The sequence below is a fragment of the Macrosteles quadrilineatus genome, unplaced genomic scaffold (genome assembly GCF_028750875.1).
Source record: "Macrosteles quadrilineatus isolate MER2022 unplaced genomic scaffold, UCM_ALF_1.0 Scaffold_1__1_contigs__length_201487025, whole genome shotgun sequence".
NCBI classification, from domain to species: domain Eukaryota; kingdom Metazoa; phylum Arthropoda; class Insecta; order Hemiptera; family Cicadellidae; genus Macrosteles; species Macrosteles quadrilineatus.
Window position 1 is genome coordinate 80,718,643 of NW_026542594.1, and position 18,909 is coordinate 80,737,551.

Below are 18,909 nucleotides of genomic sequence, written 5' to 3' on the forward strand. Positions count from 1 at the left end.
ATTTATTTTTTCTTGATTTTTTTTATATGTTGAACAAACAAGTATATACTAATATTTCAAACAATACAAACCTGCGCAATATGTTTACAACTTTGTCTTATGATGCTTTACTTTACAGTTTTGGGTCTGACTTAGGGGAGGTACAAATGAGGCATTTAGTTCAAAATTCCTCCGTGAACAGCGCTGTAGTAGAGAGCACTTTGGCAATAAAGGTTTACTAATCGCAAAAATAGTTCTGTTCATAAAATAAAATTATAAATGCCTCAAATTCAATTTTACTATTTTTAATTATAAAATTAAACTATCATAACCTAACCGAACTAACCAAACTTGCTGATAAAGAAATAATATAACAAAAGTTTAGTAATCGGTAAAATAATTATGTTTATTAAATAAAACTAGAAATTGCTCAATTAAAATTTTATAATGACTTAATAATAAAATTAAACTGTAATAACCAAACCAAACCAACCAAACTTGCTGATAATAAAAAAATCTTGGACAAAAAGTTAATGCTACTAGCGGGATTCGAACCCGGGACCTACAGTTTACCAGCCTGGCACGCTAACCATTAGACCACCGAGGCCGATGGCTACCGAACGTTTTGTTACGGTAATGGCGTTCCCTCAGCTAATAAGAAGCCATCAGCTGGGATCAGCTGTCATCGTAGCCTCTTCTATACCTCCCCTGAGTAAATACCTACAGTTTTGAGTACTTGCAGTGTGGAGGCGTTAGCTAGACTTCAAGCTAAAATTAACCTAAATATATAGGTATGTTTATTTTTTCGTAATTTTTAATATGTTGTACAGTCAAGTGCATACTAACATCTGGAACGATAAACAGTTGCGCAATATGTTTACAACTTATTCTGATGATGTCTCATTCCTAGTATGCTAAGTGTGGATACGTTAGCGGGACTTCTGGCTGAATATTAAACAAATAATATTATGAATAATTGAGGTCTACTTTTTGGTTGCAGCAACTGTACACCTCCGTGCGATTCAGTATCTGATTGGTCGAGTGTCAAAGGAGGGGAAGTGGTTGTGGGTGGGATGCGGAAAGATGTTGTGGCGACAGCTGTCTTCACGGTCGTAAAAAAAGCAAGCAACAGCAACAGCAACCAGCAACAGATTCGTGATTGACGTGATTAGGACCAGGAGCATAGCATAGTACTAGTACAGTACAATCCTTTGAAATAATGGCTAAATCTTACGATTATCTTTTTAAACTGTTGTTAATAGGTGATTCTGGTGTTGGTAAAACTTGTGTATTATTTCGATTCTCAGAAGATGCCTTCAACACAACTTTTATTTCTACAATTGGTAATCTTTAAGCTACAGTAATGATAACCTTAATGATAGGGTAAATTGATCTCAAAACAGAAAATTGATTGATTTACAGTTTGTTGAGGGAGTTTCCTTTGTTATTTTTATTTTGTTAGTTAGGCCTATCACAAAAAACTTTAATCACAATAACAAAGTTATATTACGTTGACACTGTAGGTGTAGGACTAGGCCTAAGTACTATGTAGCCTAACCTATGTGTTTTCATATTTTCAAATGCGGGTACAGTTTCTTAACTGGGCTATGCTAATACCGATTGAAGCTATCGATTCGATTAGTAAACCTGCGATTATTTCACCATCAGCAAGTTTGGTTGGTCAGGTTAGGTTATGATAGTTTACTTAGTTTGATAATAAATACATTTAAAAATATCGATTATTAACTTAATCAATATTTTCAATTCGATAGTTTCTATCGATAATAGCATAGACCAGTTAAGTACCCTCAAATGCCTTGTTCATTTCTTGTCTGAAGCCTGTTACTTGATTGATCTCGTCAAAAGTCTAGAAATAGGTAAGTTAAGTTAACTGATGTTTTTCTTCTGACAAGGCGACCTGTGCAATGCATTAAAAATGTAGGCCCTTTCCTCCCCAAATCCCTTTTGAGTTAATTAAAGTAGCCTACATAATTGTTTAGTTAGTGCCCCATTGATGTACGGTATGATTTGGTTGAAGCAAGGATTAGGCTAGCCTATACCGGTATAGGCTAGGCTAAGTTAGATGTTTTTAAATATTAAGTTAGGTTTTTTTATTTTTCAACCAGAAAGTTAAGATAGGCTATTTAAATTAGGTACATTATTAACTTAAGTTAAGGACTACAAAATAAGTTATTACATGGGACCTCTTTTAATTGTTTACAAGGTGTAACTTAAGTACAATTTATTGCCCAGGTTACAATTAAGAAGTTATTAAAAGATGTATTGATTAAAAGGCCGCTGTACTCCTTAAAGGAACTTGAGGATGAGCCCCTTGTTAAGATGAGTTTCTGTTCGCCTTGCCAATAGTAAACGGCCAAGTTAAGTTTAGTGACTCGGTAACTTATAATTAGGCCTACTGTAAATAATGTAGGCCTACATAGTTTTTATTTTTTATCATTAACAAATATAACGCAATCTATCAGACTAGTTCTGTCAAAGATGAAGAATTCAAGTAGGCCTACATATACAAGTAAGTAAGTAGGCCTATACAAGTAATCACAGAAATGATGATAATTAATGTTAGCCTAGTCTGTGATTGTTTGTTATTGTGTTTGTCTTACACAGATAGATATATAGATTATCTTAGAATAATTAAGTTCTAGAGATATAGATTAGACATAACTTAGATGTCACTAAAAGAGCGTAAGTTACCCTTGAAAATGTAAAACTGTTTTAAAAACATTCTCAGGAAATTAACTTGCACTCCTTAGGCTACTTTGTTAAGTCGCATTTACCCAGTGATGCAATTAATGCAGTTTAAAGCGTGCTTCGTGGTTTCTGTAGCACACTGATCCCTTTGAGACCAATGGGACTGTTTTTCTACTGACACAATCCGCAACAAACTGTCAACCTGTGGCCCTGCACACGGCGTGATTGGGAGCACACTGCTTTGAGAGCAGTCAGCTACGAATCACGTTGCCGAACTCGGCTATTGTTTACATTAGATAAATGGAAAAAACTAAGTAGATTGAGTGATGTACTAAGTTCACTGTTGATGAGGATAGGTTATTAATGAACTGTAGGTCTGATTTATAAGTTATGTTCCTACGCACCAAGTCGATTAGACAGAGAAACTGATATAGGCTACCTTAAGTCAACCTACCTTTAGTACCTTTAGTAGGCCTATTCCTAAAATTTTTCTTCATCGTCCTCGTCTATCAGGTGCCTATTAATAAAAATACTAAAAGGCACCCTCATAGTTTCTAGATTCAAACAGTTCCCTTGAGGATTTTCAACTTTTGTCTAAGTCCTTCTTTGTCCATCTCTTCCTTTTCGACCATCAACATAAAAGCAAGATGGCGCTGCGTCCTATTTTAAATATGCTGTTCCTGACCCCGCTATGTTCCTAAGCTTAATCGCGTAACACACAGCACAGTTACTAATGTTGGGTGAAAACGCACCTTTAGTGTCTGCCCCTGTGCCTTTATAGTTAAGTTTAAATAGCAAAGACAAATTTAAGTTGATTGGAAATTCAGGGTGTCTACCAACCGGGAAATCCGGGAAAACCGGGAATTGTACTTAATTTTTTACTGGCCATGAAATGTACGGGAATTGTCCTTAAATGCCAGACCATGTCCTTAAATTTTTAATGGGCAGTAATTTTATCGATCGCTAGTTGGTTAGGAGCACATATAAGGTTTATCAGATGTTGTTTAGTTGAAATGTTCATAAGTTTATTACTAGGATAATTGTGCAATAAAAAACTATTAGAAGCTCAACCCCATTAACATTTTATCACCACAATCAAGTGTCAATTCAAGTACTTCCAAGAACCATTGTGAAAGTAGCTTAGGTCATAAAAGTTTTATAAATTTTATTCCTTTACAACTTCCATTATTTATTACTTGGGTAATTATGAGATCCCAAACCTATTTAATCATGGAAATAATAGTTTTATTATAATGGCTGTTAAATCGTGTGCTCCCGCTATCTCCGCGTTCCGCCATCTCCGAACCCAAATCTGTCCCGCCACCTCCGAATTCTTGAGTGACCCTTAATCCCGTCACTGCCTGCGTTGGTAGCTGTCATTGCAGATTGAATTTTGTTAGTGAGTTAATAATTTTACCGAGATTAATACATTTTTAATCTTATTCCATATATTTTTTTATTAAAGCCCCGTGGATGAGGGTCAATCCATTAGAAATCATACAGAATGAATATTTTTTGTTGCTTCACATTTTTAATTTTTATGAAACTTTCATAAAATGTTGACTGTATCAATATAATTGACATGCAAGTGTTAAAAAAAATTTTTTCTCTCAAAATTTTTTTTGGCGGCCATTTTTGTTTGAGCGAAACGCGCGTTTTTTACGAAAATCGACGTTTACTAAATATTTAATAGCTTTCTTATTTTTTAAGATATCAAGACAAATTAAAAACCAAAATATTCAGCAAGAAATGGGCTTAAAATTGCTATATAATAAATGACATAAATATGTTGTCTAGCATGTAAAATGCTAATACATAAAAAAAAGATTTCAGCGGTGAAAATTTCATTTTCCCTGCAATATTTTCATAAGAAAAGGTAATTTCTCACCTTTAATATTTTTTGTGTTTTAAAGTTGGCATATGAGACAGTCTAAATCTCAAGTTTGGGTTATGAAAGTCTTATCCTTTTTTCTTTATACGTCTATAAATATGGTGGATTATCCGATTTCCGCCATTTTCAAGATCTTATATCACAAAAGGGACTGAACCAAAATCAATCAAATTTCTGTCATAAGTACTTGTAGTTGTTGTAATTATGATGTATAAGTTTGATCACTGAGACTCAACTAGTTTAGAAGATATGCAACATCAAAGTTGGGCGAAAATTACAATACGGCTAGTGTGCTTTGAGCATAAGTTTACAAGAAAAAAGCCAAAAATAACCTATTATTATGGTTGTCTTACAAAATGCATAGGCTTATAGTCAATTTAAAAAATTGGCTAAAGTTGTAGGGATCCAAATCTAATCCTTTATTTTCTAAAAAAAAAATAATACCACTAATAACAAATTTATTAAGTAAATCTTAATTAAATTAAATTAAATTATTTGCAATATTATTTTATAATTCTATAATTTTTAACAATCACTAGAGATGCATCATTTAATGTAACTTTTAGTAACTCAACAACAACAATGTAACTCAAAGCTTTCCTGTTCATACTTGCAGCCTGTGAACAATGGTATACAATCATGCCTGCAGAGACTTGTCCTCCCCTCCACCTCACACACACTATCTCAGTAGTAAATATTGATTCATTTCACTTTGTATTACTCCAGTGAATAGTACAGTAGTTGGATGTTTAGTGACAATTGTTTTAATGTTAATACATGTTATCTTTTCTATAGTTAAATTGTGAGTTTTTTTATCATGTGAAAGGAATATAGTATTTCAAATCATGGAGTGTTTTGTGGGTGAGCTAACCAAAGAATTATGTCACAAACAGGACTATAAGGTAGTGCCTAAAGAGGTAATAAATGTAAATGATTTATTGGAAGATGAACAAATTTTACTTAAACTAAGAGTATCTGTAGGGATAACCAATGTCTGTCATTACCACAAATTTAAGTACTTAGATAAATTCAGCCATATATATGGGAAAAAATGTTGCGACCCTTTGAATTTACATAAACATCCTGTGAAAAATGGCTTGCAGAAAATCCTAATCGACCACCTAAGTAAGCCAACAAATACTCCCGTAAGTTTGATACCCGGTAAATCACTTTGTCCAACATGTTCTTCAAAGATATTTTCCAAGCAAACACAAAAGCATCCCACTGATGATGATGATTTTATTCCTGATGCGTATGAATATGTTGAGGACAAAACTTTGCGGCAGGTAAGCTCTGTTTGTGAAACGTTGGAACTCTCTCCAATTTGTAAATTAATGAAACTTAACAAAGACCAAAGACATTCTGCACTGCAAAAGAAAACTGAAAAAATCACACCTGCTGTGAAAAGGAAATTAGAGGCATCGTTTTCTGAAAAATTTGATCCGGAGGACCAGTTAAATACTAGTTATGAAGAGAATCAATATGACATTTTGATAACTAAATTGAAAGAAAAATGTGCATTAGCAACCAAAGACGATAAAATAAAAATCATAAGTCTTTTGCCAGATTCATGGTCAAGAAACAAAATTGTGGAAGAATTTGGGGTATCCCATCATCTTGTAAACATAACAAGGCAATTGGTCAAAGAACAAGGTGTGATGCCACACCTATCCAAGATCAAAACTAAAAAAATCAGTGAAGAAATAATTAAAAATGTGATTTCATTTTACGAAGATGATGAAAACAGTCGGATGTGCCCAGGAAAAAAAGAGTGTGTTTCCACCATCATAGACAATGTTAAAGTTCATAAACAAAAGAGACTTATCTTGATCTCCTTAAATGAACTTTTTAGCCTTTACAAAAACAAATATCCAGAACACAAGATTGGTCGATCGACGTTTTGCTATCTTAGACCAAAGTGGTGTGTTTTGCCTGGTTCATCTGGAACGCATAGCGTTTGTGTTTGCAAATACCACCAAAACACAAAACTGATGATTGAGGGGGCCAAACTAAATACCAGCTACAGAGATTTAATTGAGTTTCTCGTGTGCGACATTGAAAAAGAAGAGTGTATGCTAAACGGTTGTCAAGAATGCCCTGGAGTGGAAGCATTGAAAGAAATTTTATTTCATGAAATAGACAACTTACCTGATGAAATTCAATTCAAACAGTGGGTTCAAACAGACAGAGCTGAACTCATTACACAAATCTTGCCATGTGAGGAGTTCATAGAAGGCTTGATTGATAAACTTATGTCCCTAAAGGCCCACCATTTTATATCCAAAACACAATCAACACACTTTAAAGAACTGAAAGAAAATCTCAACAACCATGAAGTTTTAGTTATTGGTGATTTTTCTGAAAACTTTACTTTTACAGTTCAAGATGAAATCCAAAGTTTCCATTGGACAAACTCACAAGCTACTCTGCATCCATTTGTGTTTTATTTCAAAAATGAAGGATCACTTTCTTGTAAGAGTATTTGCGTAATTAGTGATTGTTTAACTCATGATACTACTGCTGTGTTTACTTTTCAGCAGCATTTAATAAATGAAATAAGACTGACCGTGCCTACTGTACAAAAGTTGATCTATTTCAGTGATGGTGCTAGCAGCCAATACAAAAATAAGAAAAACTTTATAAATTTGTGCCAACATTTGAACGATTTTCAACTATCTGCTGAATGGAATTTTTTTGCCTCATCCCATGGGAAAAACTCTTGCGATGGAATTGGAGGTACTACCAAACGAGAAGTAACTCGTGCTAGTATGCAACGACCATATCAAAATCAAATTCTGACCCCAGAAGAAATGTTCACATTCTGCACTGAAAAAATTACGGGTATAAAATACATATACGTTACATCGAAAGAAATTGAAGAATGGGAAGAGCGACTCAAGAGTAGGTTTGAATGCTGCTTGCCTGTAACAGGTACAAGAAATTACCATAGGTTTTTCCCGCTAAGTGACAACCAAATCAGATGTTTTCAAACATCAAAATCTACTCATTTCGAAGACCAGCCAACATCAATACAGTTCACTAACACTTACTCATTTAACAATCAAGACAACATAGCGTGTATTTATGATGAGAAGTGGTGGATTGGCAGAATACAAGACAAGAATGAAGACAACAAGGACGTCCTGGTTCACTTTTTCCATCCATCAGGACCTAACACATCATTTAAACTCTCAACAAATGACACTGTTTGGGTTCCAGTTAAAAGAGTTCTACGGAAAATTACTCCATTAGAGTTATCAACCACATCTGGAAGAAATTACAATATTTCACAAAAACTGTGCAATGAGATTTCAACATTATTCAACACTTTGATTAAATATTGAATCAATACTGTATAAGGCATTGTGATCCCTATGACATTTTTTTACACTCTATTTAATGCCGGTGGTTAAACATTTTCAATCCAAAAAAGTGCCAATAAAACCAAGATGAACATGAAAGTTTATTTTGTAAGCCTTAATTTAATCTAATAAAGTTTTATTTGTGTGTATATGATTGTAACATAGTAACATACCCTTTCAAAACAAGTAAATATAAACTGATTAGCTTAGTCGACTACTTGTTCTAACGCTAACTTGCTATGCTATTTTCGCCCAACTTTGATGTTGCATATCTTCTAAACTAGTTGAGTCTCAGTGATCAAACTTATACATCATAATTACAACAACTACAAGTACTTATGACAGAAATTTGATTGATTTTGGTTCAGTCCCTTTTGTGATATAAGATCTTGAAAATGGCGGAAATCGGATAATCCACCATATTTATAGACGTATAAAGAAAAAAGGATAAGACTTTCATAACCCAAACTTGAGATTTAGACTGTCTCATATGCCAACTTTAAAACACAAAAAATATTAAAGGTGAGAAATTACTTTTTCTTATGAAAATATTGCAGGGAAAATGAAATTTTCACCGCTGAAATCTTTTTTTTATGTATTAGCATTTTACATGCTAGACAACATATTTATGTCATTTATTATATATCAATTTTAAGCCCATTTCTTGCTGAATATTTTGGTTTTTAATTTGTCTTGATATCTTAAAAAATAAGAAAGCTATTAAATATTTAGTAAACGTCGATTTTCGTAAAAAACGCGCATTTTGCGCAAACAAAAATGGCCGCCAAAAAAAAATTTGAGATAAAAAAATTTTTTTAACACTTGCATGTCAATTCTATTGATACAGTTAACATTTTATGAAAGTTTCATAAAAATTAAAAATGTTGAGCAACTATGCCTGTATGAGTTGAAATGGATTGACCCATGATTTAATGAAAATTTAACCCGTGGGTTAGGTTAGGTTAGGTTAGGACAGAAAGTATTAACGCAGGTAGTAACCGAGGATTATAGGGGTCACTCTGAAATTTGGAGGGGGCGGGACGCGGAGATAGCGGGAGGTAACCTGTTAAATTTCACTTCTTACTTGTACTTTTATCTTCTTGAACATTCAATTTGCCGCTGGCCATTGCCTACTGTCATAAAACTGTTTATGGTTTCATACTAAACTTGTAATTAATCTACAGTATTTTTTTGTAAGTTAAAACATTTTTTTATGGATATTACTGTCAATTGACAAAACCACAAGCATTGTTGTTTGCATTAATTGTAACGCATTGCATTTTCTGTATCTTTGTCTTATATTGTTGGCTGTTCAGGTTTCAATGTTTTTGTTTCCCATATTTATTTATTGTGTTATATGCTTTAAGCAATCTAAATCTTATGAACTAGAATGATGATGGTGACTTTGCTGCTATTATAACCTCATTGTTTTAGTTACTCAGTTGATATAGCCCCCCCCTAAATAATTAGGTCTAGGTCTGGGTATTTTTATTCTTTGAAAGAGCTGTTGAATATACTAAAAAGATGTAATTGATCCCAATAACTTTGCAAATGAAAAAGACAATAATCTTTCTCTGTGCTTACTGGTAGCCGCTTACCATACCGATTTTGTATTGAGAACCGAGGTACAATATATGTATTAAAGATTTGTTTCAAAAGTAGTCGAGAACTTAACGTTGTGCTAGGGCGAATCATGCCTAACTAATCCACATAGATCCGATATGATATGATAATGTTTCCATGACTGATCGAGATGTTTAGGATTTTGTCGCTATTGCGGTAGACGATGATTGGGTTTCTCTTTTACACTAAAGCTTTACCCAAAGTAAATGTTTGCTCATTTCAATAAATTTCTATTTTGAAATTTAACTCTTGTCTATTATTACTTACTTTTCTTTCTGGTACAACTACAGTGAAGAACAATATTAATACAGTTTGACAAATCAGGAAAATATATTCGGTAATCGGTGCGACAACGGTTACGACAAAGTGTCCTTAAATGTACGGGAATTGTCCATGAATTTTTTATCCAGAATGTAGTAGACACCCTGAAATTCTAAATCAGGTTGAAAGGCTCAGAAAGGACCAGGTTGTTATACCAGGTCAACCTAGTATGACGACAGTTCATGACAATAGTCATTCAATTTCCCTGCGATATAGAAGTTGCTCAAGTGAGTTACAATACTATTTTGCCATTAATGAAGCCCTAAAATATCAAAATGATCGGATAACAAATCCCCTGCTGCAGCAAACCTGCAGAATAAGCGAATTTCCATTTGCCTGAATTGATTTTAAATTAAATAGATTTAAATAACATTAGGTAGGTTTATCGACGCTGGACGCTCTGGAGAACACCTTCCACGCCCCGGCATACCTCATGCGCATTGTAGAGGATTAGGCCTACCTCCGGTTCCGCCTCCTCATGTATGATAGGTACTACAGAAGGCCCGCAGATGATGAGTGTCACTTCTGGTGCTGCCCAAGGTTCCATACTCAGTCCGGACCTCTGGAACGTTGCCTACGACAGCCTCCTTAGGTCTGAAATGTCTGAGAAAACCGTTTTAGTTGGGTACGCAGATGACATTGCAGCTTTAATAGCTGCTCGTAGTGTTGAGCTGGCCCAGCTAAAATTAAACAGAGTCATGCGAACTATAAATGTATGGATGGCAGATCACGGTCTCTCACTGGCACTGAACAAATCTGAGATTGTGATTCTGAGCAAATTAGCGGATTGACACCAAGGGTGGGGGACTTTGAAGTCCAAACCGTTTGTGCTGCCAAGTATCTTGGTGTCATGGTGGACTCTAACCTTAGCTGGCGGAACCAGATATTTCAAATGGCGGACAAGGTCGCTAAGGTGATTTCTTCTCTTAGCGGGTTAATGGCCAATGTTGTAGGTCCTCGTTCCAGTCGCAGAAGGCTGTTGACGTCTACCGTTCAGTCTGTACTCCTGTATGGTGCGGAAGTGTGGGCAGACGCGCTCAATAAGGAGGTGTAGCCCATAGGATGCGGCTCGCCAGAGTGCGTCAAACTACAGCATTTTACAATATTGTCTATAAGAATAACTTGAAAATTTTGAATTGTTTGAATTTTCTCCTTGACTAATAACCATATAAAAACACTTTGGTATACTAAATTATTTTTGTTTTTAAGCTCTTTAAAATAGTCTAGAGATAAATTGGGAAATTTTGTATTTTGAGGATCAAAAGTGGGAAAACCCATTTTTTACCCCATAAAACCACCCGTAAAACCCTGTTCCCATGGTCTGATCATGCTGGTTCGCAAACTCATTCAAGTTTTTCCCACCTTACACCTTCATACCAAATTTCATCAAAATATGACAAAAATTACACAAGTTATCTCGTTTACGGACATATACATATACACATGTATAAATATATAATTTATATATATATAACGATCTTAACGAATAGTGATTTGGGCCTCTAGGGACATCAAAATGAAAAAGTAAATTGGTCCCGGCTCCAGGTCTTACTGGTAATAGCTACTTTCCCAGAGGGGAATTTGCTAATACTTCCCTATAGGGGAATACACCAAAAAAGAAAACGGCTCTATTGATTTTAATGAAAATTTATTAGGTTATGCAATGGTCCTTAATGTTCTAAACAAAATGGTACTGTGCAATCCCCATTGCTGTATAAATTACGGTTTAAAAGTTATTGCAACTTTTGTGGTTTTCTCCATAAAATATCATAGGTTACTACCACCACTTGCCCATGATATAGGTTGTTGACAAAATATAGGGTGTGCTAGATTGCTGATCCCATTTACTTCATAATGCTATTGGTACATTAATGGTAGGCCCAGATGTTGAAGTTACCTTCGATGGTTGGCCTTTCAATGCTCTTCCCTAGCAAAGAGAAAATTGTACCTGCAAGTTAATTTTGGTGAGTGACAAACGCATATCAAAAATGAATATACAGTATAAATACAGACCTATATGTTTATTATTAAAAGAAAACTAAAAATATTTTTTTTCCAGGCATAGACTTTAAAATAAGGACAATAGAACTAGATCAGAAGAAAATTAAACTACAAATATGGTAAGTTATTATTTCTATTTGTGAGGGTTTTATTATCTTATTAGGTTAACTTAAATATGAAAAAAATGCAGGCTGTGATTTTTAATAAATTTTAATTCACCATTATCGGATCTAGGCAGGGACATATTTCCGAATATTTCAAAATTTTGAAAGATAAATTATAAAAAAGGTGGTGTTAATCTAAAAAAAATTCTAAATGTTTAGAAATTAATTTTTAGAACTGCAAAGATGATATTTTTAATAGGTACTTTGATTGATATTCTTAAGTGTGGCAGATTGCGTGAAAATATAATAATAATATCTATGGTTCTTACCGTCAACGCAATCAGGGGTAATATTCCACTACGGCCGTTTCGGAGATGACTCCATTGTCAGGTGCGTAGTGGTACACTAAACTATGGTCTTGTCACATTTAACACGAATTGTCTTCATTTGCATTGCGTCAGGGGTTGAATAAATAATACACATTTAAGCACAGGACGGACACACGAAAACATTTAGAGCGCGTGCACGGCTTGAAAACTGACGACCAACTGTTCAATCCTGGTCACTGCAGGAGTTACATGGATGACTAGAACAGCTGATAACACGGTGTACCAACCTTATCTACTCAAATTATTTCTTTCCTGTTTGATTTCTATTATCCTCTCAAAAATTGGATTGGCAGATGAACTTGTTTGGCAGTTAATTACTAAGTTGGGTTCTTTAGCTGTACTGCTGTAGATATGGAAATTTTCGATGCAATTAAGTTTGTGACTTTTATTGCCAATATGTAGTATTTCTAAATTGTTTGTCGGAATAATCATGGCAATACTGTTGAATATGTTCAGCATAGTTTGAAGTAGGGTTGGGTTTCTTAATGGCGCTTATGTGCTCTTTATATCTGGTTTTAAAGCACCTACCAGTCTGTCCAATATAATACGAGTCACATTCTCCACACTTAAGTTTGTAAACTCCTGGCCGTGTTATCAGCTGTTCTAGTCATCCATGTAACTCCTGCAGTGACCAGGATTGAACAGTCGGTCGTCAGTTTTCAAGCCGTGCACGCGCTCTAAATGTTTTCGTGTGTCCGTCCTGTGCTTATATGTGTATTATTTATTCAACCCCTGACGCAATGCAAATGAAGACAATTCGTGTTAAATGTGACAAGACTATAGTTTAGTGTACCACTACGCACCTGACAATGGAGTCATCTCCGAAACGGCCGTAGTGGAATATTACCCCTGATTGCGTTGACGGTAAGAACCATATAGGGTGAAGTGGGGTAAGTGTACGCACGGGGCAAGTGGACGCGTTGACTATAAATAGGCCATAAATGGGGAAAAACATTTTTAATTCATCTTTTTATATGATTTGAAATGTGATCTTTCAGATTCTGAAGTCAGAAATCAGCATTTATAATTATTTATACATGAAAATTAAGTTTTAAAACACCTTTGCATTTCTACTTACTACGAAAGTACCGCCTTCAAATTTTGAAAAATCATATAAAATCAAAAAAATAGAAATAGAAATTTGAAAATTGGTACACTGATACAGTTTTGTAAGAGGAATCCAAAAATGTGGTTTATGTGCCTCTAAAATGTATTGTTAAAAAAAAATAGGGGGGGCGTACACTTTCCCCGGGCCAAACAGTGGTTGGGGTCTTCCAGCCCCGGGGTAAGTGTACATAGCCCTAATAGTACAGGTAAAATAATACAAAAACACTCCATATAAACAACAAAATTTGTACATTCATGAAATTTCACCCGTAAGTTACTAAAAATATGAGAAATAAAGATCCGATGAGTCCCCAATATTTTGGGCGTCCTAAGGCCCTTTTTGGGGCCCTTTTTGTTCCGAAGGGCCCTTGTTCCTGAATAATTTTGTTTTTACGTTTAAGGTCGAGAGAGGTGTGGTGTTCGATGGTTTTAGTTATTTTAAATCGATTGGGACTAGTTTTAAGTGTATTAAACCACTCAATACAGGGTGTTTCGAAATATAAATACTTTTTACGATATTTAAAGATTTATTCATAAAGTAAAAAAAATAGTTACCCCCATGCTCCATATAAAAGGGGATTATTGAAAATAACTTTAATTCTTTACTATATAAGAGGGAAGGATCACAAGGAGTAAGAGAAAATATTAAATACCCCCGTCACAGCAAAACTGCAGACTAAGCGAATTTTCATTTGCCCGATTTTCAATTAAATCTAAAATAGCATTGAGTTTAATGAATACTTAGGTTTGCTGCTACAAGGAGGCTAATAAAGTGTGTTTATAGTAAAATATTAATAGCCTAGTATAAAACAAATAAATTTGACAAGTTTTATTAAGACATATCTATAAACAAACAAACAAAATCATTTTACAATTCTCCGAATAACATGGAATTTTAAATGTACAATTTTTGAATTTCATTCGTAACTAATACACTTACAAAACAAGTTAATATACTAAATTATTTGTTTTCTTTAAGCTCTTTAAAATGCACTAGAGAAAAATTGGGAAACTTTGTGTTTTGAGGGTCAAAGATTACAAATGTTTCTCCACATAAAACCCTGTTCCATGGACCGGTTTTGCCGGTTTTGTTAAAATTGAACCAAAATTACTTGAGTTATCATGTTTACGGACACGTATATAACATGGATATATTATATTATATATATGTATATAAACACATATATAATATTTTGAGTGGTTGGTGCTTTAGGCTTCTGGGGGCATCAAAATGAAAACGTAAATCGGTTTCGGGTCTATGTTTTACCATAAGACCTTCGGTAATAGCTTATTTCCTATATGGGGAGTTAAAGGGGGATAAGTTATCCCCTTAAGGGAGGGGGGTTAGGTCATCTGGTGGGTAAAAAGGGTATGGATTAAGTTTTACACTATAACATAATAAGATAGGTTACTACGCAAAAATTACAACTTTTAAGGTGGTGTGAATAATCTTACAATGTGTTTTTATGCAAATCTATTAAGACCAATTTCAAATTGATATGTATTTTTCTTAGGTAGTTATTTAAATATTTTTTTACATTTATTAAAAATTAAAACAATTGTAGTTGTATAAAACCTTACATTACATATTAAAATGACTTAAACTAAAAATTTACTTAAACTAATGCTATTTTTCTACAATTTCCGTAGTATCTCTCTCTTCAATTTCATTATCACAATAATTATTCTCAGACGACTCATTAACAATTTTATTATTCTTTAGCAACTTGTCCATCTTTACTGATTTTGTCCAAGTTGGTGTTCAAGCGGGATTCCCCTTTACAAACCTTGCATATTGCAGAACAGGCAGTGCCGGATTTACCACTAGGCCGATTAGGCCGCGGCCTAGGGCCGCAAGCAGAAGGGGGCCGCAGAGGATTGAGAAAAACATTTTTTAGATAAAAAATATTTTTTTTACCACCAGTTTGCAGCGATCACAGGTGACCTTAATGATGTCTCCGCGGACCAAGGGAGATGTTCACGATTTTGCCACGGCCGCGGGTGACGGCACAGAAAACATCCTACTATAACCTTATAGTATAAGGTTATATTAGTATGTTTTCTGTGGTGACGGCGATATGTCCTCATGATCGCAGCCCGCGGGAGACGTTCAAGAATTAGCCGCTGTCGCGAGTTGTCAATGATGATGTCCCCATGATTGTGGCCCACGGGAGACGTTCACGATTTAGCCGCGGCCGCGGGTGACGGCGATGTGTCCTCATGGTCGCAGCCCGCGAGAGACGTTCAAGAATTAGCCGCTGTCACGAGTGTCGATGATGTTGTCCCCGTGATTGCGGCTCACGGGAGTTGTTTACGATTTCGGCACGACCGCGGGGGACAATTATGATGTCGTCATGATCGCAGTCCACCGGAGATGTTTTTAACACGACTTTGCCACGGTCGCGAGTGTCGATGGTGATGTCCCCGTGATTGTGGCCCACGGGAGATGTTCACGATTTTACTGTGGTCGCGGGTGACGGTGATGATGTCCTCAAGGTCAAAGCCCACGGGATATGATTTCGCCGCGGTTGTGACTGTTGAGGATTATGTCCCTTTGTTGCAGCCCGCGGGGGATGTTTACGATTTTGCCTAGGTCACGGATACCTATGATGGATTTGTCTTGGTTTAGGAGAGATGTCCACGATCACGGGTGTCGACAATGATGTCCTCTAGATGCATAGGAGATATTCACGATTACTTCCGCTATCTCAAGGAATTTCCACCACAGGGGGAGGGCCGCTCAAGTAATTTGGCCTAGGGCCGCAAGTACCCTAAATCCGGCACTGAGAACAGGCAACACCAATCTTAAAGCACGGACAATGTGGTGCAAAAACACCTTTCATACATACTGACGTTTGCAACTTGTATCTTAAGTTCCCCAAAATTATTTTCAATCAATTTGTCTTTGATGGTTATGACGACCAGGACAGCACTAAGACATCAGAGCAGCATTGTTGGTACAAGCATTTTTGTCCTTAACAATGGGAACGAGGTTTATGCGGTAAAAATTAAGTTTTCTCAATTTACCCTCAAAACACAAAGTTTCCCAATTTTTCTCAAGAACATTTTAAATAGTTTAAAAACAAATAATTTAGTATATTAACGTGTTTTTGTATGGTTATTAGTTACGGATAAAAATACTAAAATTGTAAATTTAAAATTCCCATGTTATTCTTATGTAGAATAATGTAAAATGATTTTATTTGTTTCTTAATAGATATATCTTGATCAAACTTGTCAAATTTTTGTTTTATACTAGGCTATTAATATTTTTCTATAAACACACTTTATTAGCCTCCTTGTAGCAGCAAACCTAGGTAATCGTTAAACGCAATGCTATTTTAGATTTAATTGAAAATCAAGTAAGTAAAACGGAATTCGCTAGGTCTGCAGGTTTGCTGTGACGGGGGTATTTAATATTTTCTCTTACTCCTTGTGATCCTTTTCCCTTACGTAGTAAAGAATTACAATTATTTTAAATAATCCCCTTTTATATAGAGCATGGAGGTAACTAATTTCATTACTTTATGAATAAATGTTTAAATATCGTTAAAAGTAATAATATTTCGAAACACCCTGTATGGAGTGGTTTTATACACTTAAAACTAGTCCCAATCGATTTAAAATAACTAAAACCATCGAAAACCACACCTCACTCGACCTTATACGTAAAAACAAAATTATTCAGGAACAAGGGCCCTTCGGAACACAAAGAGCCCCAAAAAGGGCCTTAGGATGCCAAAAATTTTGGGGACTCATCGGATCTTCATTTCCCATATTATTAGTACCTCACAGGTGAAATTTCATGAATGTACAAATTTTGTTGTTTATAAAACCCTATTTTACCTGTACTATAAATGCAATGACAAAAAATGCATTCGATGACATCGGGCCTGTCGTTAGGTTTATAAGAAAAAAATGTGACAACATGTTTTACTGGCCTAAAAAAGAAGACTGTTCAGTCATTCCTGAAGAGGATGTGCTCAAAATGGTACCAGAACCTACACCAGGCAGAAGGGGGGGGGGGGGGTTAATATTTGATGCTTCTCTCTTTTCTGTCAACGTTCAATAAAAAATTTTTTTTTAAACTAGCTGTAAATATGTAAATAATAAGTATTTTCAAAGCAAGGGAACAGTTCCTTAAATATAGTGTTAGTGAAATAGTCATGTGGCCTAATATGAACTGCTTAAGAATTATTTGGCGGAATTTAAAAAAAGTCATTTACAGTGCAGAATTCACCTCCAGGAAAAAATTGTATACGCATATTTAAAATTGTGTTTTTAGATTCTAACTAGCCTACCATTATTTGTGAGATATTAAATAAGTTTTTTACAGCATTTAATTCATTTAAAATAATTTATTAACACACTAATAATAATAATTGTAAATGTAATAATTGTGTGTGTTTCACGAAAATTGTATGCGGAGTTCCACAAAAAAGTTCATAACTCCTGAACAGTTGGAGCTAATTTAACAAATAAAAAACCATTTTAATCAGCAGATTCTAAGCTATGCTCCACTTGCCCCAGATTCCACCTAATGTGAGTTAATAAAAGTATAAGGGGGGTGCGTACACTTACCCCGATTTCAGGGGCAAGTGTACGCACAGGACATCAGTTTATAAAAAAATTTATATAAAAAAAAGTTAAATAATTAATTTACAATTAAAAAAAAATACCACATACACAAAACATTCCAAGCTTTCTGCTCACCAAGTTTCATTAAGATATCTGAAATACAATTGAAGTTATTGTAAGTTAAAGTGCAACTAGTCGTTTTGGCGCGTACACTTACCCCACTTCACCCTATATTATTATTACTTGATTGAGTATAAAATGATTTCAGAACACATTAAAGTCAAAGTCGATAATTTATTATATGGCTTTGCCTTCTTTTCCGTGCTGCCCTGTCGGTCTGGCGGACTTGTCGCAGCTCGCGGGCGTGGGCTGCCGGCCGCTGCGTACGCATAGTGTAGGCCTACCTATCCACCTCACCCTGCCATCGTTCGTTACTACGCAGCAGCAGCGCGTATGACATTGACATCTGTAATATGGACATAAACTAAGAGAAGCTATTGTTCGATCTGATCACTTATCAGATGTTGAAGATAGCTTCTTTGATGAGATTGTAGGCCTACACCATAAATCCTATATTGAAAGTGTCAAGGCAAGACTTGAAAAATAAAGAAAACCCCAGCTAAGATGAGAACAAAAATGATATTAAACTCAAACTTGATGTCCAAATGTCCAAGTAAAAAACCTAATAAAATCCCTCCACCAAGGCTTTTGAAAGAAATATAATAGAGAAGAAGATCATTAATCAGTTTGTCCAAATGTAGAAGTAGCGATTATGACCTTCCTGATTGGATCCTGACATTGCATTCCATGTATGCAAAACAGGATCGCGTTTTTCATAAAAATGG

The 18,909-nt window shown here is 35.1% G+C and overlaps 1 protein-coding gene across 1 annotated transcript in view; it reads left to right on the plus strand.

The window, feature by feature from the left end:
- The first annotated feature begins 1,041 nt into the window (after positions 1-1,041).
- The window catches only part of LOC128983667 (ras-related protein Rab-8A), a 93,248-nt gene continuing 75,380 nt past the window's right edge, over positions 1,042-18,909 (plus strand). The window contains exons 1-2 of the mRNA XM_054403049.1: positions 1,042-1,322; positions 11,945-12,005. Of these exons, the coding sequence (XP_054259024.1) occupies positions 1,199-1,322; positions 11,945-12,005 (185 nt within the window). The 5' untranslated portion in view covers positions 1,042-1,198. The remainder of the gene's footprint in view (positions 1,323-11,944; positions 12,006-18,909) is intronic.